Source organism: Megascapheus bottae, chromosome 25 (assembly GCF_031878675.1).
Source record: "Megascapheus bottae isolate mThoBot1 chromosome 25, mThoBot2.hap1, whole genome shotgun sequence".
In the NCBI taxonomy this organism is placed as follows: Eukaryota; Metazoa; Chordata; class Mammalia; order Rodentia; family Geomyidae; genus Megascapheus; species Megascapheus bottae.
Genome location: NC_143533.1, coordinates 21,248,626 through 21,273,869, shown reverse-complemented (window position 1 = coordinate 21,273,869; position 25,244 = coordinate 21,248,626). Strand labels below are relative to the sequence as shown.

General features: G+C 42.8%; 1 protein-coding gene across 1 annotated transcript; it reads left to right on the top strand.

Moving 5' to 3' along the window:
- Positions 1–23: 23 nt before the first annotated feature.
- On the top strand, positions 24–25,041 carry Pdia3 (protein disulfide isomerase family A member 3). Its single transcript, XM_090318474.1, has 13 exons — positions 24–383; positions 9,821–9,899; positions 11,036–11,153; positions 13,057–13,164; positions 14,736–14,865; positions 16,803–16,919; positions 17,309–17,434; positions 18,240–18,422; positions 19,635–19,743; positions 20,657–20,785; positions 22,247–22,326; positions 23,606–23,663; positions 24,601–25,041. The coding sequence occupies exons 1-13, from the start codon at positions 217–219 to the stop codon at positions 24,712–24,714; spliced, it is 1,518 nt and encodes a 505-aa protein (XP_090174600.1). The 5' UTR covers positions 24–216; the 3' UTR covers positions 24,715–25,041.
- The last annotated feature ends 203 nt before the right edge of the window (positions 25,042–25,244 follow it).

Genomic DNA, 25,244 nt, shown 5'->3' with positions numbered 1-25,244 from the left:
CGGCCCGAGCCGGGTTTAGGGGGTTGGGACGTCCGGCTGCAGGTCCGCCTGGGCCAGACGCGGGAGCGCGAGGCAGAGAGTTGGTGGTCCCCGGCCCGACCTTCGTAGTTTCCTCAACCCTCTTCGTCGGAACCTTCCTTTTTTTATTTTATTTTAGTCTTCCCCGACCCTCCGGCCGTTCCCCCCCCCCCACTTTCCTCTGGTCGCCTGGCCGCCATGCGCCTCCGCCATCTAGCGCTGTTGTCGGTCGTGGCGCTGCTCCTCGCCGAGGCCCGCCGCGCCGCTGCCTCTGACGTGCTGGAACTCAACGACGACAACTTCGAGAGTCGCGTCTCGGACACGGGCTCCGCGGGCCTTATGCTCGTCGAGTTCTTCGCCCCTTGGTGAGGCCGCTATTCCAGCCTTGGGCCGGGAGGGTCTTCTGGGGTCCCCGGGCTGGGCGCGGGAACGGTTGGGCCTACGCAGCGCCAGAGCCCACCGCACTGTTCCAACGGCCTGAACTCTTCCCCCCCACCCCCATCCGCGGGGAGCCTGAGGTGCGTGGCCGCCTGGGGGTGGGGGTGGGGGGCGACACTCAACCCAGGAAGGAAACCTCGGGGGCTCCTCTCCCGCAAGGCCACATCCTGGTCTCTAGGCTCTGCCGGCACTTCCTATTTGCTGAGGGTTTCACCATCTCGGCCCCCACCCTACCCGGCACCCTGCGATGTGTTATCTTCAGTTCTTCAGGTGACTCAGAGTATTCCTGCCATCCTGAAAGCCTTAGTAGGAAAGAACGTTAACCCTTGAGTGTGTTGGAGGTCCTGGGAACGCTCAGGGTATTTCCTTTCGTCCAGATTCCTTCATCTCTTTCTCCCCCCCTCCCCATTCACCCCGCGTCCCACAGCCAGTTGGTTTCGAGCCAAGGTCATCTCAGTAGCTGCTGAAATGGTCATGAGTGCTTTTTCTTGATGCAGGCGATTATTATTATTTGTCCATGGCTAGTGCCCCAGTGTCTATATTAAACCTTAGATGCCTTAGAAATAATTCCCTCAGAATCCGCCTCGGTTGTCATAGTTCGTCAAAATGACCAGAAAATGACTTCTCACCTCCACTCTCATGAGCAAGTAAGCAATGTTGAGAGAAATAACTTCACCTCAGGATATCCTAACCTAACAAAATGTGAGCTCCTTAGTGCAAAACTCCTTCACAATAGAAATCTGTTTTCTTCACAAGGTATGGCAAATATGATTTCTGGCCATGACAGCCTGAGTGGTGATGATGATGTGCAAACTCCCACAGCACACGTATTTTAACACTAGATCATGATAATTGTTGAATTTTTTCCCTCCTAGCACAATGACCCTTAGCTAAAAATGATTTCAAAAATATTAGTTTAGAGAAAAATCTTGTTTTATTTCTGACTCTGAGTTTCATTCTTCTAGCCCATCTGACTTGTCCAGGGTCACAGGCAAAATGCTCCTGGGAAGGACTTCCTGAATCAGGAGGATATGCTAAAGACAGCAAGTCAGGTTTTAGCAGATTTTGTGTCCTGGCATTGCTATGGTTAACTGGCAATAATGATTATACATTAGTCTTCCTACATCTCTGAAACTCACGTTCTTGTTTAGAAAGTCTTTCAAGTTATATAATCATGCTGTTAACTTTGAGGGGGAGACAGTGAGTGGGACTTCTGTGACTAAAGAGTTCATAAAACAGTTTAAAGTAGGAATTGCTAGTGCTGGAGCTCACACCTGTAATCCTAGCGACTCAGGAGGCTTAGATCTGAGGATCATGGTTCAAAGCCAGCCTGGGCTCAGAAGTCTTAACTTTTTTTTTTTTTTTTTTTTTTTGCCAGTCCTGGGCTTGAACTCAGGGCCTGAGCATTGTCCTTGGGCTTTCCTCAAGGCTGATGCTCTACCACTGGAGACACAGCACCACTTCCAGATTTTCTATATATGTGGTACTGAGGAATCAAACCTGGGTCTTTGTGCATGCTAGGCAAGCACTCTACCAGTAGGCCAAACTTCTGGCCTGTAAGACTCTTATTTCCAATAAATTACAGAAAAAGCCAGGAATGGTGTTGTAGTTCAAGTGGTAGAGCTCAAAGCAAAAGGAGCTTAGGAAGAGTGCCCAGGCCCAGAATTCAAGTCCCAAGGCTGGCAAAAAAACAAAAACAAAAAAACAAAAACAAAAAAAACCCCAAAACTAAAAAACGGGAATTGCTGGAGAAACGTGTTTTGTTGGACTTAGTTTGAAACAGAATTAAGGGTTAGGGATGTTATGCAAGGCCCTGTGCTTCTTCCCAGCACTAGAAGAAGATAGGGAGGACTCAACTAAGGATTTTGTGTGGTGTACCTATACTAGGACTTGAACTCAGGACCTGGGCCCTGTCCCTGAGCTCTTCAGTTCAAGGCTACTGTCTACCCTTGAGCCAAGCCCCATTTCCGGTTTTCTAGAGGTTAATTGGAGATAAGAGTGTCAAGTCCTTTTGTGCCCAGGCTGGCTTTGAACCTTGATCCTCAGATCTCAGCCTCCTAAGTGAGTAGCTAGGATTACAGGCATGAGTCACCACATCCATCTGGCATCCGTCTGAGCCCGGAAAGCCATAGCTTTTTAGCTAAGAGTCTCACAGGCTTTCCCACCCAGCTGGTTTCCAACTGTAATCCTTATATCTCAGCTTCCTTAGCTAGATTACAGGTGCTAGCTGCTAGCCCCTGGCTTAAGGACGTTATTTTTCTCCATTTTATTTTTTTGGTCTGGAGCAGCCTCAACTTTGTGATCCTCAGGCTTGCACTACCAAATCCAGCTGGTCTTTTCTACATTAAATTGACCCACATGCTTTCCTACATATTCCATCAAGCATCAAACTGTTTCAAGAATTGGGTGGATTTCTAATACGGTATTTACTTTCAGTTGGTTAAAAGATAAGGGCATCCTCTGTAATTCCAGCAAGAAAGATCAGTTTTCCGAATGACCAATCTAAAGTTAAGGAAGATTCCTGTTGATAATGTTCTTAATTTCTACTCATTAATTTTTTATTAATATGTTAGCTGGAAATGTTTTGCTACTGCTTTTTTGTTTGGTGCAGATTTAGCTTGGCATACTTGTTAGGAACAGTTCGAGTCTTTAGTAAAATTAACACATTGTTTCTCTCTCTCTCTCTTTCTCTCTTTTTTTTGGTTGTTGTTGGTTGTGGGGCTTGAACTCTGGGCCTGGGCATTGTCCCTGAGCTCTTCAGCTCAAGGTTATACCATCGTACCCCTTGAGCCACAGTGCTACTTCCAGTTTTCTGGTAGTTAATTGGAGATAAGAGTCTCAGGGACTTTTACTGCCTGAGCTGGCTTTGAACTGCCATCATCAGATCTCAGTCTCCTGAGTAGCTAGGATTACTGCTGTGAGCCACCATGCCCAGTTGTTTTTCTCTTCTTAAGGTTTTTGCCCCTATGCCATTTTTTTTGGAGAGGGAGAGGGGTGTGGTCTTTGGTGCTGGAGCAGAAACTTGAACTAAGAGCCTCATGCTCTAGCTTTGTCACTCAAGGCTGGTAAGCTACCACTTGAGTCACACTTCTACTTCCTGCTGGCTAATTGGAGATAAGAGTCTGTTGGACTTTTCTGCCTGGACTAGTTTCAGACCTGGGTCTTCAGATCTCAGTCTCATGGATTACAAGCATGAGCCACCAGTACCTGACCTCCTTAATTTTATAAATGAGAGTAAATATTTCTTTGTAGTCTACTGCCTTTCTTATGAAGTTAATCATTTAGATATCTGGAAGGATAGTAGTGTCATTTTCTCTGTAAATAGCAAGACTTAAATAACATCTGGAAGATTTCCTCTCTACAATACTGGGGATTGAAGCAATGTTGGCCTTAGGCTCTACAGTGAGCCAGCACTGAGCTGTCTTCTAGAATAGTGATAATAAGTATTTGATCATGCCTAGGAGTTTGGCCTGGTGGTAGAGTGCTTACCTAGCATGCACGAAGACCGGGGTTCTATTCCTCAGTACACACACAGAGAAGAGGCTGGAAGTGATGCTGTGGCTCAAGTGGTAGAGCTCTAGCCTTGAGAAAGCCCAGGACTGGCAAAAAGATAAATAAAAATAACTATTTTACTACTCAGGAGGCTTAAATCTGAGGGTTGTGGCCTGAAGCCAGCCTCGGCAGAGGAGTGAGACTTTTTTTTTTTTCTTTGCCAGTCCTGGGGCTTGAACTCAGGGCCTGGGCACTGTCCCTGAGTTTCTTTTCGTCAAGGCTAGCACTCTACCTTTTGAGCCACAGTGCCACTTCTGCCTTTTTCTGTTTATGTAGTGCTCAGGACTTCATGCATAATAGCCAAATACTCTACCACTAAGCTACATTTCCAGTCCTTCCCTAAGCTGTTGTGTTCAAGGCTAGTGCTCTGCCACTTGAACCACATCTCTTCGGTTTTCTGATGGTTAATTGGAGATAATAGTCTCATGGACTTTATTGCCTAGGCTGACTTCAAATCAAAATTCTCAGATCTCAGCCTCTTGAGTAGCTAGGATTGCAGGTGTGAGCCACTAGCACTTGGCTTGGAGTGATCTTAACAAATACACCACGCGTGGTAGGTCATAACTAGAACCCCAGCTATGTGAAAGACATTGGTAGGAGGCTTGCTTTAAGGCCAGCCCTAGGTAAGAGTATAAGGCCTTGTCTGAAAAATAGCCTCAAACAAAAAGGGTATGCATAGCATATATAAGGGCCTGTCTTCACCCAGTACTGCCAAGAAAAAAAAAGTTTGTGAATAATATAAAATGAAATATTTAATATTTTTTTTCTTTCTTTTTTTTGCCAGTCCTGGGCTTGAGCTCAGGGCCTGAGCACTGTCCTTGGACTTTCTCAAGGCTAGAGCTCTACCACTTGAGCCTCAGCACCACTTCCGGCTTTTTTCTATATATGTGGTACCGAGGAATCGAACCCGGGTCCTCATGCATGCTAGGCAAGCACTTTAACCACTAGGCCAAACTCCCGGCCAATATTTAATATTTTTATCTTTTCAACATCAAGATTTAGTTTGCAAGTTACTTTTACTGAATATTACTTTCTAGGGGTAAGTAAAAGACATTGTGGTTAACCTTGATGGATCTCTAACTTCTAATGTCCCTAAAAAGTCCATTTAACTAGTATTCCTGGTTGAAGAGGGCAGTTTCTGCCAGCCCTGTTGGAGCACTCGTGCATTCATTGGCCAGCAGTGGCTTTTGGTCTGGACTTAGTGGGCCTTGTGGCTTATACACACACTTACTTTCTTTCCCAGATTTCATAGGAATTTGCCAGGCAGATTGTGGGGGATGGGGGGATGGGGCAGGGGTTACAAGCTGCCCATTCTGCCTCTTAAGCTGCATCCCTAGCCTCCTTTTCACCGGTACTGGTGCTTAAAGTCCTGAGCCTCATCTTGCTTAGTGTTTTCACTGAAGGTTGCTACTTTACCACTTGAATAACAAGCCCATCTACTTCTGGCTTCTGGCTCTTTTTTTTTTTTTTTTGGTGGCAGTTTGGGTCTTGAACTCAGGGCCTGGGTGTTGTCACTGATCTTTTTCTGCTCAAGGCTAGTATTCTACCCCTCTTGCCACAACTCCAGTTGTGGCTTTTTAGGTCTTTAGTTGGGGATAAGATTCTTCTTCCTGCCCAGGCTGGCTTCAAACCTCTATACTCAGGCCTCTATATCTCAGCCTCCTCACTAGCTAGGATTTCAGACATGAGCCACCAATCCTCAGAACCATGAATATTTTTAATGTGCGTTTAGAGCTGACAAATGTTATGCATGATGCATGAGCCTTGACGGTTACCACAAGTTAACAAAGAGCAAGTCGAGACCAGCCTAGTCCTCATGAGATCTTGGTTAAAGATGGTAAAAATGCTGGGCACAGCCTGTAATTCTAGCTATTCAGGAGGTCGAGATCTGAGGATTGATGTTTGAAGCCAGTCTTGGACAAAGAAATCCCCATGAGACTTTTATCTCCAGTTAACCACCAGAATACCGGAAATGACACTGGCCCAAGTGGTAGAGCAGTAGCCTTGAACAGAAGAGCTCAGGGACAGCGCTAAGGCCCAGAGTTCAAGCCCCATGACCAGTAGCGCCCCCCCCCCCCAAAAGGTAAAATGTCAGCAGAAATCTTTCATTATCTGCCGTGAAATATGAATTTTTCTCCTATGTGGCTCTGTTCTTTTTTTCCCATATATTTTTAATGTAATTAATAGGAGGATTATAGTTACATTCACCAATAGAAGGAGCATTACTTCACACATTGATACCCCTTCTCAAGTTTTTGTCCCCATTTTCCTCTCCCTCCCCCCTCCCCTGTTGCTCTGTTCTTGCTGCTGCTTTTTCCTTTCCTATAAATGACTGATGTAGTCATAATGGACATATGTACATCTATCCCTGAAAGCAAAAGCTCTTTTATATCTAAAGGCACGTATTACTTCCTATATCCAAAACACCTTACTTTTTCTTTGTGAACTTTTCTTGTGGATTTTTTTTTTTTTTTTTTTTTGCCAGTCCTGGGGCTTGAACTCAGGGTCTGAGCATTGTCCTTGACCTTTCTTCAAGGCTAGTACTCTACCACTTGAACCACAGCACCACTTCTGGCTTTTTCTATGTATGTAGTACTGAGGTCTTCATGCATGCTAGACAAGCACTCTACCACTAGGCCAAATTCCCGGCCCCCTGTGAACTTTTCTTAAAGGGCCTAGTTCCAACTCTTTTTTTTTTTTTTTGTCAGTTGTGAGGCTTGAATTCTGGGCCTGGGCACTATCCCTGAGCTCTTCAGCTCAAGGCTACCACCCTACCCCCTGAGCCACAGCCTCAATTCCTCTTTTCTAGTGATTAATTGAAGACAAGAGTCTCACTGTCTTTAGTGTCCCAGGCTGGCTTTGAACCACGATCCTAAGATTTCAGCCTCCTGAGTAGGTAGGATTACCTACTGGGTATGAGCCACCACACCCAGCTGATGGTAACTTTACTCCTGAAGTCTTTAGAGTCTATAACTCTTGCAGTCCCTTGTCTTAAATGATTTCAAGTTAATAACCATTCATCACTTGAAAGAATAAGTTGAGACTACTGACTTTGAAATCTATCAGTTTATATATCTTCCTTATTCTTTTCTTTCTTGTGTCTTTTCTGTCTGTAGGGAGGTTACAGAACGCCTCAAGCTTCTCAGAGTGATCCCTTTGCAATTCATTGGCTTTTGAAAAGAGGATGTGCAGCTGATGCTAACTGCACTGATGAGAAAGAATATATTACACCCTCAGCTGCATGTACAGTGCACCTTTGGGACTGTTTGGACTTTTTGGGTATTGGAGCAGGTGCTTCTATTGGCCCTCTGGGAATAGTATTCTCGTTTGCGTTTTTAATTAGTTCTTGTAGCTAAGTGAACTGTGTAACTAAAAATCAGACTTTCATCTTAACTCTATTAATGTTGTGTTGAGCTCAGTTTGGGGAAAAAGCCTCCTTTAAGCTGCTAGAGTATATTTCATTCCGTTACTTCCTTGAGCTAGGATTTCTTCCATAGATCCGTAAAGAAAAATGGGAGAAAAAAAGCACTGGATGTTGATGTATTTTTCTTGTTCTTAGCAATACTGAGGATTAAACTAAGGGCCTTGCTCTTGCAAGACAAAAAGACTCAACTACTTGAGCTATAGCTCCTGCCCCATTGCTTATTTTTAGTTAGGGTCACATTTTATGCTCAGGCCTGGCTGGACTGTAATCTTTCTTGATTTTGGCAATGTTGGGGATTGAATCTATGTCCTTGCACGTGATAGGCAAGCTTTCTACTACCAAGCTACTCTCCTCTCAGTCAGATAATTCTATGAACCACTATATTGAGTCCTAATTTCCTAACGAAAAAAATGCATCCCTTGCTGGGTGCCCTAACTCATACCTGTAATCTTTGCTACTCGGGAGGATGAGATCTGAGGATCAAGTTTCAAATCCAGCCCAGGCACTAAGAAGTCCATGAGACTTATTTCCAGTTAACCTCTAGGAAAAGGTAAATGGGGCTTGGCTCAAGAGTAGAGCAGTAGCCTTGAGCTGAAGGGCTCAGGGACAGTGCCCAGGCTGAGTTCAAGCCCAATGACCCACAAAAAAAGAAAGAAAGAAAGAAAAGCATCCTTATGAAATGCTACCAGAAATGAAATTACTGATACTTTATGCTTTTTTTTGGGGGGGGGGTGGCAGTCCTGGGGCTTGAACTTAGGGCCTAGGCACTGTCCCTGAGCTTCTTTTTGCTCAAGGCTACTGCTTGAGCCTGTCCTGGCACTTGCACTCAGGGCCTGGGCACTGTCTTTGGAGACTTTTTGCTCAAGGCTAGAGCTCTGCCACGAGCCACAGCACCATTTCCAGCTTTTTCTGAGTATGTGGTACCGAGAAATTGTACCCAGGGCTTCATGTATGCATGCTTGGTGAGCACTCTACCATTAGGCTATGCTCCAGGGCCCAGCCCTGATATTTTATTCTTCATTTTAGCCTCATTAATTGTTCAGAAGGACTTGAGCCCTTTCCCTCATTAATGTGGAATATACATTCATGTTGTGAGAGCTGTGGTTTACTTAGCATTAATGACATTATTTAGGTTGTATTTTTCTTTTTGAAAGAATAGTTAAATGTCAGTATGAGCCAGGTGTGATGCATGTCTGTTATTCTAGTTACTTAGGGGGGGTGAGGCAATTTCAAGTTTTGCATGTTTGAAGCCAGCCTAGGCAACTTCAGTCTTATCTCAAAACCTAATAGAGCTGGGAGATGGGCTTGATGATGCACACCCTAGCATTTAAGAGGTGGAGACAGGAGGATCACAAATTAAAGGCCAAACTTTATCTAGAAAAGGTGGCAAGCTGGGTGTTGGTAGCTCATGCTTGTAATCCTAGCTACTCAGAAGGATGAGATCTGAGGATTATGGCTCAAAGCCAGCCCAGGCAGGAAAGTCCATGAGACTGTATCTCCAGTTAACCACTAGAACACTGAAATAATGCTGTGGCTAAAAGTGGTAGAGCACTAGCCTTGAGGAAAAGAGATCAGAGATAATGCCTAGGCCCTGAGTTCAAGCCCCACAGCTGACTTGAAAAAAGTTTGGGGGGTGCTGGGAGTTTGGCCTTGTGATTGAGTGCTTGCCTATACAAAGACTATACATAGAAAAAGCCGGAAGTGGTGCTGTGGTTCAAGTGGTAGAGCTCTAGCCTTGAGAAAGCCCAAGGACAGTGCTTAGGACCTGAGTTCAAGTCAGGACTGGCAAAGAAAAAACTTACACCTGTAATACTACCTAGTTAGGAGGCTGAGATCTGAGGATCACAATTAAAAGCCATCATGGGCAGCAAAGTCCATAAGACTCTTTGTGTCCAATTAACTACCAAAAACAGCTTGGAAGTAGAGCTGTGGTTCAAGTGGTAGAGCTCTAGCCTTGAGTTCAATCCCTAGAACCAGCCCAAAACAGGGTGGGGGGGGGGACTGGGTGCAGTGGCTCACACCTCTAATCCTAGCTTCTCCAGAGGCTGAGATCTGAGGATCGCAGTCCCTAAAGAAGATGAGACTTGTCTCCAGTTAACCACTAGAAAATGGGAAAGTGAGGCTGTGGCTCTAGGGGTAGGATAATAACTTTGAGCTGAAGAGCTCAGGGGCAATGCCCAGGCCCAGGGGCAGGGTGGTAATCTTGGGCTGAAGAGCTCAAGGACAGCACACAGGACCAGAATTCAAGCCCCATGACTGACAAAAAAAGGGGGGTGGGGTGGGAGGGAGGAAGGAATGGGGTAATGGGCATATAACTCAATTTGATATTTTTTCCCTAGAGACAGAGTTCTAGAGTTATCCTAAGAATTTGGCTTTCTGTTTATATAGGTGTGGACACTGCAAGAGACTTGCCCCTGAGTATGAAGCTGCAGCTACCAGATTAAAAGGAGTAGTCCCATTAGCAAAGGTGAGTGCAGAGCTACTCAGCCAGTAAAGAACATGAAGTATTCTACAGAGTAAGCTATAAGATTAACATTCATTTATGCTGTTCTTAAGTGCTGAGAACAGTGAAGATAGTTTCTGGAGAAATGTACCCCTAAATGTTGGCATTTACTTATAATTACAGAATATTAAAACTAATGAAATTGCCAGGTACTGGTGGTTGATGCCAGTAATCGTAGCTGTTCAGGAAGCTGAAATCTGAAGATCATAGTTTGAAGCTAGGCTTTCAGGAAAGTCCATCACACTTTTAGCCAATTAACCACCCAAAAAATTGAAAGGGGGGTATGGCTGAGGTAGTACATTTCAAGTCCATGAGTTAACACACACGTGCACACACAGAAATACATCTCATTGTTCATTAAAATATTTTAAGAATTGGATGGGGCTGGGAGTACGGATTACCAGTAGAGTGTTACTTTCTTTTTGTCTTGTTTGTTCATTTATCTTTGGGAAAGAAAAGGAGGGACAAAGGATGAACAAATGGAACAGTGTTACTCATTAGACATTCTTTTTTTGTTTTGTTTTGTTTTTTGTTTTTTGCCAGGCCTAGGGCTTGAACTCAGGGCCTGAGTACTGTCCCTGGACACTTTTGCACAAGGCTAGTGCTCTGCCACTTGAGCCACAGCACCACTTTTGGATTTTTCTGACTATGGTACCAAAGAGTTGAATCTAGGGCTTCGTGCATGCTAGGCAACCACTAGGCTACGTTCCCAGCCATTAGACATTGCTTTTGTTATTGTTTTTGCCAGTCCTGGGGCTTGAAATCAAGGCCTGGGCACAGTCTCTGAGCTTCTTTTTGCTCAAGGCCAGCACTCTTACCACTTGAGCCACAGCACCACTTCTCCTTTTATCTATGCCTGTGGTACTGAGGAATTGAACCAAGGATTCATGCATGCTAAGCAAACACCCTACCACTAAGCCACACTCCTGTCCCACTTTTCATGTGTTCTGAAAACCAAAAAACCGGTAGAGACTAGTGCTTTAAACAGTAGAAACTCCAAGGACAAATTAAATTCTGAGGCAATTATTTTAGGAGTATAGGTAGAATTTGCAGCATGGATCTTGATAACAAAATGATTTCTGTGGACTTTTGATCTATAGGTTGATTGTACTGCCAACACAAACACTTGCAATAAGTATGGAGTCAGTGGATATCCAACCCTGAAGATATTTAGAGATGGTGAAGAAGCAGGTGCTTATGATGGGCCTCGGACTGCTGGTAAGGATTCTGGATTACATTCTGTAAACTGAAATTCTTATTTTTCCATTTCATTATTTTCCATTTCACTATTTAACCCCATCTGGCCTGCAACTATCTATGTTAAATTTCATTGTTGGAGGGTGGGTGGGCAGTACTGGGGTACCTGTAGCAGGCCTTTGTTTCTAGTTGTTTAGACAAGGTTTCGCGTCAGCCTGGGCTGACCTGGACTTTGATCCTCCTTTGTTTTTGATTACAAAAACATAAAAATGTCCTGGGTGTGGTGGCTCATGCCTGTAATCCTAGCTACTCAGGAGGCTGAGATCAGTGGAACATGGTTCAGAGCCAACCTGGGCACTGAAGTCAGTGAGAATATCTCCAATTAACCACCAGAAAACCAGAATTGGTGCTGTGGCTCAAGAGGTAGGGTGGTTCAAGTCCCATGACCGATCCCCCCAAAAAATTCCTACTCTTAAGAGGTCAATTTGGCAGCTAACAGAAACATTTATGAATGAAAAGGTTATGTGAGTAATATGGAAAATACTTTGAAATTGATATGAGCTTATGTATTTCTTCATTTAACATTATTGAAAAAGCCGGAAGTGGTGTTATGGCTTAAGTGGCAGAGTCATAGTCTTGAGCAAAAGTGTCCAAGGACAGTGCCCAGGCCCTGAGTGCAAGCCCCAAGAATGGCAAAAAATTGAAACAAACAAAAAACCTTTAGGAAGTGGCACTGAGGCTCAAGGGGTATGGCAGTAGCCTTGAACTGAAGAGCTTAGGGACAGCATCCAGGCCAAGAGTTCCAAGTTCCACAGCTAACAACAACAAAATTATTGAATACCTTCTCTAATTGAATACCTTCTCTGTGCCAGATATTTGATAATGGTGAAACAAGCTGAATGTCAGTGGCTAACATCTGTATTCCTAACTTTTGGGGAGGCTAAGGTCCAGGGATTGAGATTTGAAGCCAGACTGAGTAAGAAAGTCTATGAGACTCAGTTAAACACCGAAAGGGGTAGGGGGGCAGAAGTGGGGTTGTGGCTCAAATATTAAAGTGTCAGTCTTGAGTTGTATGTCTGTGAATCCAGGTAGTTTGTAACATCTGAAACAGTTGTCCCTCCTACCCCCAACCCCTCGCGCAGTCCTGGCGCTTGAACTCTGAGTCTGGGAACTGTCTCTGAACTCCTTTGGCTCAAGGGCTAGTGCTCTACCACTTGAGCCACAGTGCCACTTCCAGCTTTTTCTGTAATTAATTGGAGATGCGAGGCTCAGGGACTTAATTGCCTGGGCTGGCTTCAAACTGTGATCCTCAGATCTTACCTTCCTAAGTAGCTAGGATTACAAGATGAGCCACTCAATGCTTGGTCTTCTATAATAGTTTTTTTTATTTATTTTTATTTATTTATTTTCCAGTCTTGGGGCTATGTGTCAAGGGCTTGGGTACTGAGCTTTTTACTATTATTATTTATTTATTTTGCAAGTCCTAGGGCTTGAATTCAGGGACTGAGCACTGTCCTTGGGCTTTCCCAAGATTAGAGCTCTACCACTGAGCCGTAGCACTATAAAATAGGAAGAAAATTTAAATGTATATCCTTATCCTTTGTGTTCTTTGAATTTTGAATCATGTAAATATCTTTTCAAGAATGATAAAGTGTACAAGTGCTAGTGGCTTACACCTAAATCCTAGCTATTTCAGGAAGCTGTGACCTAAGGCTTGAGATTCAAAGCTAGCCAGGACAGGAAAGTTCTAGAGATGCTTATCTCTAGAAAGCCAGAAGTAGCACTGTGGCTCAATGTGGTAGAGTGCTAGCCTTGCACAAAAGATCAGAGTCAGTGACCAAGGCCCTGAGTTCAAGCCTCACAACCACCACCACCACCAACAAAAAGAATGATAAATTGTATACTGTAACTTTTGTCTTCTAAGATGGAATTGTCAGCCACTTGAAGAAGCAAGCGGGACCAGCATCAGTTCCTCTCAGGACTGAGGAAGAATTTAAGAAGTTCATTAGTGAAAAAGATGCCTCTGTGGTGGGTAAGTAGCAAATATTTAATTCTGTCACCAAGTTATCAAATTTGCTTTTTTTTTTTTTTGCCAGTCCTGGGTTTGAGCTTAGGGCGTGAGCACTGTCCTTGGGTTTTCTCAAGACGAGAGCCATACCCTTTGAGCCACAGCACTTCTGGCTTTTTTCTATGTGTATGGTACTGAGGAATCTTCATGCATGCTGGGCAAGCACTCTACCACGAGGCCAAACTCCAAACCCCTGCATATTTTTTTTTTTAACTTCATATCTAAGAAACCACAAAGATAGAGTGGTTAGGAATCTTGAGCTAGTTTAAAAGACAACTGATAGAATTGGACCAGCATTGGGCCAGGAGTTTGGTCTAGTGGTTAAAGTGCTTGTCTAGCATGCATGAAGACCTGGGTTTGATTCCTTGGTACCACATACATAGGGAAAAAAAAGCCAGAAGTGGTGCTGAGGCTCAAGTGGTAGAGCTCTAGCCTTGAGAAAGAGAAAGTCCAAGGACATTGCTCAGGCCCTGAGCTCAAGCCCAGGACTGGCAAAAAAAAAAAAAAAAATTGGACCAGCATTCTTTTGAGAAAGAATGGCAATTTGAGAAGGTTATGTTCTTAGTGATATGAAGGTCTTAACTTTAAAGAACTAGAATAGGATGTGTCAGGTGTTCTAGATATATAACATCACACCTGGTTCCACCTCTTCTAAAGGCATGATAGTTACAACTGAAAACAAGAGTTGTTTATTTATTGATTGATTGCCAATCCTCCTGCTTGAACTCAGAGCCTGAGCACTGTCCTTGGGCTTTCGCAAGCAGGAGCTCTACCACAGTACCATTTCTGGCTTTTTGTATACATTTGATACTGAGGAATCAAACTCTAGTCTTCATGCATGCAAGCAAGCACTCTACCAAATTCCCTGTCCCGACTTTGTGATATTTTTATATTCACATTAGCTTTCTGGAGTTGTATCAATCTGATTCTTATTGCTTTAGCAAAATAACCTGAGGCTGGGTAATTTATAAAGGAGTTTATTTAACTCATAATTTGAAAGTTCAGAAGCATGTATCTACTTCGTTTCAGTGAGGATCCCTTGCTGCATCTCATAGCAGGAATGTATGCTAAAAGTAGAGATCTCTAAACAGAAGATCTCTCTTGCTGTTGTGCTTTTAAATGTGATGCATTTAAAATGTATCAGGATGGGGCTGGGAATGTGGCTTAGTGAGAGAGAGCGCTTGCCTTGCGTGCAGGAAGCTCTGGGTATGATTCTTCAGTATTACATTATCAGAAAAGGCCAGAAGTGGTGTGGTGGCTCAAGAATTCCTGAAACACACTGAGGTTAGCCGTTTTCTCAGACTTGAGCTCTGACAAATCCTTTCCCCTGATTCTTAAGCAATGTTTCTTTAGACTGGAAAAAAGTATTATAAAGTGTTATACTGTGTCAAATTTCCAAAGCTGGTGTAGAAAAGCAAATCTATTGTATCTATAAATCAATAGATATATTATCTATAATATAATTAAAGCCTTGAAAAATGGAAGAATATCAGCCCTTTCTGCTTATTCTTTGTCTTTGACATTTTTCTTTATAGGTTTTTTCAGGGATTTATTCAGTGAAGCACACTCTGAATTCTTAAAAACGGCCAGCAACTTAAGAGATAACTTCCGGTTTGCACATACCAATGTTGAGTCTCTGGTGAAGCAGTATGATGATAATGGAGAGTAAGTGCTTCAGTGGAATGACCTTGTAAAGCTCTGCTACTGTGTAAACTGGCTTTTATGTGTTTTGTTTCCAAAACACTTACTGAGTTCTGTAAGGATTAATCTAGTGCTAAAAAGTACTATTGTCTGTGAATGTATCTAGTTGAGAAATCCATGCAAAAATTTAAATGTAAGCATATACTACATGCTAAGATAAAAATGTGTTGGAAACACTAAGGAAGTTTCATAGGGGAAGAGACTCTTACAAGTGAGGTTTTTATTATATATTTATATATGATAATACATGCCTATAATTCTAGCACTCAGAGGCTTAGAAGATTGCAAGTTCAAGTCTAGCCTAGGATATGTAGTGAGACAGACCGCTTGGGGAGGAAGCATACATTTTTATAGACAACAATGGTGTTAGAATGTTCCATGGAATTTCCTATGTAGGCTGGCCTCACACGGTACTCCTCAGATCTCAGCATCCTGAGTAGCTAGGATTATAGGCGTGAGCCACTGACACCTGGCAAATAATGCTCTCCTTTGATTCATTTCTCACTTAACATCTAAGGATATCTCTGAGAAATGTAAATATTTTTCCCTTGTAAGTCTATCCAATGAATGGTTCCCTATTGTATTTCCAGTAAAATTCAGATTTTCACTTTTGTGAAAGGTTAGCTGTCTCTCTCTGTCTCTGGTCTCAGGGCTTGAACTCTGGGCTGGGGCACTGTTCTGGCTAGTGCTATACGTGTGTGTGTGTGTGTGTGTGTGTGTGTGTGTGTGTGTGTGTGTGTGTGTGTGTGTGTGTGTGTGTGTGTGTGTGTGTGTGTGTGTGTGTGTGTGTGTGTGTGTGTGTGTGTGTGTGTGTGTGTGTGTGTGTGTGTGTGTGTGTGTGTGTGTGTGTATGTACTGTCCCCGGGGTTTTCTCAAGGCTAGCGCTCTACCACATGAGCCATAGCACCACTTCCAGCTTTTCTGTTTATGTGTTACCATGGTAGACAAGCACTTTACCAAAATCCTGGCCTTTTTTTTTAGTGGGTCATGCGCTTTGAACTCAGGGCCTAGACACTGTTCCTGAGCTCAAGGCTACTGCTCTACCTTTTGAGCCACAGTACCACTTCCGGTTTTCTGTGGCTAATTGGAAATAAAAGTCTCATGGACTTTAGTGCCTGTGTTGGCTTTGAGCCTTGATCCTCAGATCTCAGCCTCCTGAGTACGATGACAGGTGTGAGCCACCATGCCTGCCTGGCTATTCCACTTTGAACCACAGCTCCACTTCTGGTTTTCTGGAAGTTAATTGGAGATAAAAATTTCAAAGACTGTGCAAGAGCTGGCTTTGAACTGTGATCCTCTGATCTCAACCTCCTGAGTAGCTAGGATTATAGGCATGAGCCACCAGCACCTGGTGAGAGGTTAGGTTTTAATGGCAAGAGACCTTCCAGTATGAGCAGGTTAAGATTTGGAAAAATTATTATTTTTTTTTATTTTTTTTGTCAGTCCTGGGACTTGGACTCAGACTGAGCACTGTCCTTGGGCTTTTCCTCGAGGTTAGCGCTGTACCACTTGAGCCACGGAATGGAACCCAAGGCTTCATGCATGCTAGGCAAGCACTGTACCACTAGGCCATGCTCCCAGCCCCAAAATGAATTTTTGCACTTAACTATGTGTGTCTGCTGGTCCTAGGGTTTAAATTCAGGGACTGGCTCTACCCCTGAGCTTTTTAGACTTTATCATTTTAGTCACTTCTGGCTTTTTAGTGGTTAATTGGAAATAAGAATCTCATGGACTCTATTGCTGGCTTTGGACATGGATCTTCAGATCTCAGCTTCCTAAGTAGCTAGGATTATATTCATGAGCCACCAGCACCTGGCTCATGTCCCTGTTTTAAATGAGAAATATTGGACAATTTGTTGTCTGTCTAGTGAGACTTCTTTTTGTTTTGTTTTGTTTTGAAGGGGTATCACCTTATTTCGTCCTTCACATCTTACTAACAAGTTTGAAGATAAAACTGTGGCATATGCTGAACAGAAAATGACTAGTGGAAAGATTAAAAAGTTTATCCAGGAAAACATGTGAGTATTCTTTATATCTTGTCTGAGAGGTCTTTGTTTCATAATATTTATCTCAGTTATTAAGCTGGGCTGTGACTTGGCTTAACACCTGTTGAAGGAATTAAAATAATTTAATCATGTTAGTCTATATTAAAGCAATAATGGGTAGGTCCTAGAACTCTTCCATAGTCCTGTAAGATATAGTGCAGCATAAGGCCTAAGTCTTTTTTAATTATATTTTCATTACCTTTTGTTATGTAAAGAGATCACCGTTCTTCATGTTAGTCTATGAGTACAATGCATTTTGATTAATAGCATGTTGAAAATTCTGTAACTGCCGTCTTAACTTGTGATCATTGTATAATGCAGCTGTAAGTTGCCAAAGTTAATAACAAATTATTTCATTTCAGTTTTGGAATCTGCCCGCACATGACAGAAGAAAATAAAGATTTGATACAGGGCAAGGACTTACTTATGGCTTACTATGATGTAGACTATGAAAAGAATGCTAAAGGTTCTAACTACTGGAGAAACAGGTAATGAATTTTTGGACAAATTTACCCAGAAACAGTTTCTCTACTTATCTTGTTTCTGCCATGTGTGATCTAAAAGTGGCAAGAATGGGAATATTGCCCCAAAAGCTGGTGAAACTGTGAGGCCAAGTAAATTTTGTAGGATTAGAAACTTCTAGTTGGACAGTGAGATTCTAATGCATTACCTTTATAAATTTGCTTTTCAGGGTGGGGGGGAGGGTAATGGGTACCAAGACATGTGAAAGGGTATCAATGTATGTGAATTAATGCACCTTCTATCTGGCAAATATATAACCCTTTTACTAATTACAATAAAAAATTTAAAAAAAATTTGCTTTTCAGTCTAGTTTTATAATATAGCAAGATTAGGTGGGAATGAACCTTTTGATTAATTAACACCAATCTGGCACGTGATCCCTTGTCAATGCCAAGGAACACGAGCTCAGATTGATTCTAGAGGGTAGCAAGATTTAGGACTTAATCTTTGTGTTCTAGCCTTCTGCTTCTTCTTTTTTTTTTTTTTTTTTTTTTTTTTTACTAGCCCTGTGGCTTGAACTCAGGGCCTGGGCACTGTCCCTGAGCTTCCTTTGCACAATGCTAGCACTCTACCACTTGAGCCATATTGTCACTTCTGCTTTTTCTGTGTGTATGGAAGTGAGAAATTGAATGTAGGACTTCATGCATGCTAGGCAAGCACTCTACCATTAAGCCACATTTCTAGCCCATGCTTCTTGGTTAAAAGTACTTTCAGAAATACTTTATTATCCTGAATCATTTTGTTACGAATAATACCTCTTGTTATTCACAGAGTGATGATGGTGGCAAAGAAATTCCTTGATGCTGGCCACAAGCTCAACTTTGCTGTAGCCAGCCGTAAAACTTTCAGCCATGAACTGTCTGATTTTGGCTTGGAAAGCACTACTGGAGAGATTCCTGTTGTTGCCATCAGAACTGCTAAAGGAGAGAAGTTTGTCATGCAGGAGGAGTTCTCGTGAGTTACTATTTAACATGGGATTAGATTTCCACTCTGAGGAAAGACCTTTTACCCTAGAGAGAATTTGTAAAGAAAACTTTGGAAATAGAATATAGATAGATATTCTAGTTAGTGCCTGTGATTATCATTTTTTCTTCTAAGTTTGGTTAGAGAGGATTATGGCCCTTGATTTCTACAAACTAACAAAAGAATAGTAGCTTGGAATTCATTTTTTGCCAATACTGGGCTTGAACTCAGGACCTGGGCACTGTCCTTAAGCTTTTTTTAAAACTATTTCTCTACCACTTGAGCCAGAGCACCACTTCTGGCTTTCTGTGTATGCTAGGCAGATACTCTACCACTAGGCCACATTCATGGCCCCTGGGACTCTTGCATGATTCTACTCTATTAGAATAGTTGAGAAGATTGGATGGCTTTTTTTTTTTTTTTTTTAATTTTTGCTAGTATTACAGTTTGAACCTGGCCTGGGCACTGTCCCTGAGCTTCTTTTGCTCAAGCTATCTCTTTACCATTTGAGCCAGAACTCAACTTCCAAATTTCTGGTAATTTATTTGAGATAAGACTCCAATTGACTTTCCTGTCCTGGCTAGCTTCAAATCATGATCCTAAGAGCTCAGCTGAGTATCTAGGATTACAAGACTGCGGGCATTAGTGCCTGACTGTGCATGATGGCCTTTTTTGAGATTGGGGTTATTTCAAACCAACCTCTTCTCTTCTCTGCCAAATGGTTTTCCTCTTGGAAAACCACCTGGGAATTGGGAAAATAATCTCTAAATCAGGGAAAATAGGAGTGGGGGCCATCCTATTTTTTTTTCTTTTTTTTGGGGGGGGGGTGGCTGTTGAGAGCTGTTCTTAGGGCTTGAACTCAGGGCCTTGGCCCTATTTCTCAGTTTTTTTTGTTCCAGGCTAGCACTTTGCCACTTGACATCTAGCTTTTTGTGTTTAATTGGAGATAAGACTCTCACAGACTTTCCTGTCAGGAATGGCTTCAAACCTGGAGTGTCAGATCCAGATTATTGGTACCCAGCTATGAGTCCTTTTGTTTCACTCAGTGCTGATGGCTAAAGCCTGTAGTCTTACTCAGGAGGCTGAGACTTTGTGGATCATAGTTCAAAGCCAGTACAAACAAAGTAGCAACTAATCAGAGAAATTGGTTTTAATCCTCTGCGGTAGGAGTTCACAAACCTGATTCTGTCTTACCACTTATAGGCGCGATGGCAAGGCTCTTGAGCGATTCCTGCAGGATTACTTCGATGGCAGTCTGAAGAGATACCTCAAGTCTGAGCCTATTCCAGAGAGCAATGATGGTCCTGTGAAGGTGCGCAGCTCACAGCCTCTCAAAGCCTATCAGCATTGGCCTTGTTTCTTTTATTCTAACGATGCTTGCTCTAATTAAGATCCTATTGGCCATCTTTTTTTCTTTTTAACCCTTGTCTCCCTGGCTGCTAAGTAAATGTTGTGTGGCTGGGAGTTTGGCCTACTAGTAGAGTGCTTGCCTAGCATGCATGAGGCCCTGGGTTCAATTCCACACACATAGAAAAGCCAGAAGTGGTGCTGTGGCACAAGTGGTAGAGCTCTAGCCTTGAGAAAACCCAAGGTCAGTGCTCAGGCCCTTAGTTCAAGCCCCAGGACTGGCAAAAATAAAAATAAATAGGTCAGCTTTTAAGAATGCTTTTAGAGGCATAGATATAAAACCCTGAAAGGAGTTTTCTAGTGGGATTTATATCTGGTCTACATTACACTTTGGAGATAAAGCCAATCATTAAAACAACTATCAGTTGCTAGGTGGCTCATATCTACAATTTTAGGTATTTGGGTGACTGAGATCTGAGGATTGTAGTTCAGTGCCAATTCTTATCTCTAACCACCAGAAAACTGGAAGTGATGTTAAGACTCCAAATGGCAAAGTGCTAGCCTTGACGGAAAAAGCTCAAGGACAGTGCCAAGGCCTTGAGTTCAAGCTCCACAACCAACCAGAAAATAAAATAAAATAATATTGTTGCTTTCCAAAAATTTTAAGGAAGTTAGGTAGTACTTTTACTTTTTGTGACTTCCTGGACATGATTTGACAGCTGATAATAAACAGTTAATGAGGAATGGCAACATCTTTAATTTGGGTCTGTGAATTTGGGTTTCTGTGGCTTTCCATGGTAATATGTAATACATAACAAAAATTACCTTGTGAATTTATCTTCATCTTGCCTTACAGTGAGATCTTCTGTTTTTTCCAGGTGGTGGTAGCAGAGAATTTTGATGAAATAGTGAATAATGAAGATAAAGATGTGCTCATTGAATTTTACGCCCCTTGGTGTGGTCACTGTAAAAATCTGGAGCCCAAGTATAAAGAACTGGGGGAGAAGGTAAATCTAAACTCTTGTTTTGAATATAAAATTTGAGCTGGAACTTTATATACTTAGCATTTGACTAATTTGTTGCCCTATTTTCCAAGTACTATGTTTTTTCTTTTCCCCCTTGCTTTCTCTTGGCTGCCCCCTAGTGTCTAAAGCCTATGCAGTGCTTCAAATACCCAGTTTTCCTCTCCTCAGACTGAATTTAGATTATGATTAAAAATATCTAGGACACTGGGGCCGGGAGTTTGGCCTAGTGGTAAAGTGCTTGCCTAGCATGCACGAAGACCTGGTTTCAATTCCTCGGTACCACATGCATAGAAAAAAGCCGGAAGTGGTGCTGAGGCTCAAGTGGTAGAGCTCTAGCCTTGAGAAATTCCAAGAACAGGGTTCATGCCCTGAGCTCAAGCCCAGGACTGGCAAAAAAAAAAAATCTAGGACGGGGCTGAGGACATGGCCTAGTGGTGGTGTGCTCACCTCGTATGCACAAAGCCCTGGGTACAATTTCCTGGAACCACATACACAGAAAAAGCCTAAAGTGGCCCTGTGGCTTAAGTGGCCGAGCGTTAGCCTTAAGAAAGCCCAAGGGCAGTACCAAGGCCCTGAGTTCAAGCCCCAGGACTGGCCAAGAAGAAAAAAGTCTAGAAGCAGGGACCTGGAGCATGGCCTACAGGTAGAGTACTCCCTTAACATGCACAAAACCCTAGGTTCCATTCCTTAGTACCACATACACAGAAAAAGCTGGAAGTGGTTCAGTGGTTCTGTGGCTCAAGTGGTATAGTGCCCAAGCCCTGAGTTCAAGTCCCAAGACTGGCAATAAGTAACATACCTATGAATTAGCTACTCAGAAAGCTGAGGTGTGGGGCCGGGAGTTTGGCCTAGTGGTTAAAGTGCTTGCCTAGCATGCACGAAGCCCCGGGTTCGATTCCTCAGTACCACATACATAGAAAAAAGCCGGAAGTGGTGCTGAGGCTCAAGTGGTAGAGCTCTAGCCTTGAGAAAGTCCAAGGACAGTGCTCAGGCCCTGAGCCCAAGCCCAAGACTGGCAGCAACAACAACAACAAAAAATAAATAAATAAATTTAAAAAAAAAAAAAGAAAAAGAGTGCTAGTCTTGAGCAAAAAGACAGGGAGAGAGCCCAGGTCCAGAGTTCAAGCCCCAGACTGCCTACCCCCCCCCAAAAAAAAAAAACAAACCCTGACTAAAAGCTCAAGGCCCTGAGTTCAAGCCGTATATGTATATGTATTAGTGTCTGAATATTTGAATACATATATATGCTTCTAAACTCCATGTGTTACTTGGTCTTTGTAATTCCTTGTAATGTCTTACCATGCCAACAAATTTGAAGGTAATGTTATGTGAACAGTACCACTTTTCCACTTTTCTCATGTAAGCATCAACTTAAATTATTTAAGAACCTAAGCCACTGAAATTTGGAAAAAATTTTAAATGGTCTTATCTTTTTATTAACAGCTCAGCAAAGACCCAAATATTGTCATAGCCAAAATGGATGCCACAGCCAATGATGTGCCTACTCCATATGAAGTCAGAGGGTAAGTAAAAGTTAAAGGTTTGTTTGTTTTGGAGGTTCTTAGCTAGGTGACAGTAGCTCCCTCCTATAATTCTAGCTGAGATTTGAGGCTCTTGGTTCAAAGCCAGACCTGACAGAAAAGTTCCCATGAGACTCTTAACTCCAGGTAACCAATCAAAACCCGAAGCGGCTCCAAGGCTCATGTGTAGAGTGCTAGCCTTGAGCACAAAGAGGCTCAGGGATGGTTCCCAGGCCCTGAGTTTAAGCTCTACAGCTGACACCCCCCCCAAAAAAAAAAAGTGGGGGGGAGCCAGGAATGTGGCCTAGTGGTGGAGTGCTTGCCTAGCATACATGAAGCCCTGGGTTCCATTCTTCAGTACCACAGACATAGAAAAGGCTGGAAGTGCCCTGAGTTCAAGCCCCAGGACTGGTAAAAATAAATAAATAAAAAGAATGGAAGTTTACTATGTTGCCTAGACTATCCTCAAACTAGGCTCAGATTAATTTCTTGGCCTCAGCCTCGCAAGTATTTGGAACTACAATTACATGCTATAGTGCTTGCAAAAAAAAATAGCGACTGGGAGTTTGGCCTAGTGATAGAATGCTTGCCTAGCAAGCATGAAGACCTGGGTTCAATTCCTTGATACCACACATAGAAAAAAGCTGGAAGTGGTGCTGAGGCTCAAGTGGTAGAGCCTCTAGCCTTGAGAAAGCCCAAGAACAGTACTCAGACTCTGAGTTCAAGCCCAGGACTGACCCCCAAAAAAATTTTAATTTATTGGGGTAGCTCAAGCCTATAATCCTAGTGACTCAAGAGGATGAGATCTGAGAATTGTGGTTCAAAGCTAACCTAGGCAGGAAAAGTCCAAGAGACTTTTGCCTCAAAATAATCACAAATTAACTTAAAGGGGAGGGGGCTCGAGCGGGCAAAAGAGCTCAGGGATAGTGCCTAAATCCTGAGTTTAAGTGCCAGTACGGAGAATGGGGATGAGGATAAAAATTAGTTTATAAGCTACTGAGAAGCAAATTTTTTTTGAACTGGGCATGCTTTTAGGGTTCTGCATATATAAATTAAATAGTTACTGATACCTTGACTTTTTGCAGTGGGACCCCACATGGAATTGTAAACTCTCATTACTCAGAATTTTGTTAAGATGTCATTTTACCACTGATGGAATAGATTGGAAGCCATAAAGAGAATTCTAGAAAGTTACTAGAGAAATACACACACACACACACACACACACACGAGAATAGTTTTTCTGAAATCAATATTTAATAAACTCCTTTTTTTTCTCCAGTTTTCCTACCATCTACTTCTCTCCAGCCAACAAGAAGCTAAGTCCAAAGAAATATGAAGTAAGTACATTGTCCCTTTTGCTCAAAGTAAACACACAGATGAGCTGGCAGACCTACATAGATATCCCAATCTTTAACTCATCTGTTTTAACTGGAAATTTGTTTCAACTTTTGGGGGTCAGTATATGTGGTTCCTAAATGTGCTTTTACTAACTAAAAAGTCTTCCCCCAAGAAAGTCTTCCCATCGAAGCCAGGCGCCGTGGCTCATGCCGGTAGTCCTCGATACTCCGGAGGCTGAGATCTGAGGATCAAGGTTCAAAGCTAGCCCCAGCACAAAAAGACTTGAGACGGGAAGTGGGGCTTAGCTCAAGGGTAGGGTGGTAGCTTTGAGCTGAAGAGCTCAGGGACAGTGCCCATAATTGAAGCCCCATGACCCACCAAAAAAAAAAAAAAAAGTCTTCCCATTGGGGAAAAAAATTTCAAGGCATTTTTGCCAGTCCTGGGCTTGAACTTGGTCTGGGCACTGTCCTTGGGTTTTCTCAAGGCTAGCGCTCTACCACTTGAGCTACAGCAACACTTCTGGCCTTTTCTGTGTATGTGGTATGGAGGAATCGTACCCAGGGCTTCATGCATGCTAGGCAAGCACTCTACCAATAAGCCAGTTTCCTGGCCCCAGGTTTGTGTTTTGTTTTGTTTTGGTCAGTCCTGGCTCAGGTTTTGTTGCTATTGTTTGTTTTTGCCAGTTGTGGGGCTTGAACTCTGGGCCTGAGCATTTTCCTTAGGCTTTCTCAAGGCTAGTACTCTACCACTTGAGCCTCAGCACCACCATTTCTGGCTTTTTCTTTGTATGTGGTACTAGGGAATCAACCCCAGGGCTTCATGCATACTAGGGAAGCACTCTACTACTAGGCCATGCTCCTAGCCCACCCCATCCCACCCCCCGCCCCCAACAGGTTTTTTTAAGTTAGCTTTTCTGAGTAATCTTTCTGTTTTTAGGGTGGCCGTGAATTAAGTGATTTTGTTAGCTATCTACAGCGAGAAGCTACAAACCCACCTATAATTCAAGAAGAAAAACCCAAGAAGAAGAAGAAGGCACAAGAGGATCTCTAAAGCAGCAGCCAAACCTACCACTTTGTAAAAGGACTCTTCTACCAGAGATGGGAAAACCATTGGGGAGGACTGGGAACCATATGGGATTATTGCCTCTTGCCGCTGAGGGGACACAGTGGATGTAATCTGACTCCTGTTAAATTTTCTCTAAGCTGTTTCCTAGCTGCACTGTTTATGGAACAACCAGGACCAGTTTATGTTTGTGGTTTAGGGGAAAATTATTTGTGTTGGGGAGAATGTTGTGGGGAGGTTAAGTTGGGGGGTTATTTTCTAATTTTTTTTGTACATTTGGAGCAGTGACAATAAATAAGCCCCCTTTAAACTGTCTTTATTCTCCATGGAATGGAAAAAATCAAAGGCTCTCTAGACTTCATTCCAGTGGAGTTTTCTGCAGTTATGAAAGTGTTCTGTAACCTGCATTGTCTAGTACATGAAACTGGAGCTTCTGAAATGTGTCTGGGAGCTACCATTTTTAATTTTCAGATCTTAGAAGCCACATAGGATCACAATCTATATTTAGATCGACCAGG

Bases quoted from the DNA above. Each gene is read 5' to 3' on its own strand.
- Pdia3 (XM_090318474.1), top strand. From the start codon at position 217: ATGCGCCTCCGCCATCTAGCGCTGTTGTCGGTCGTGGCGCTGCTCCTC. The intron at 9,900-11,035 runs GTGAGTGCAGAG...TTTGATCTATAG, and splicing joins GAGTAGTCCCATTAGCAAAG to GTTGATTGTACTGCCAACAC. The intron at 14,866-16,802 runs GTAAGTGCTTCA...TTTGTTTTGAAG, and splicing joins CAGTATGATGATAATGGAGA to GGGTATCACCTTATTTCGTC.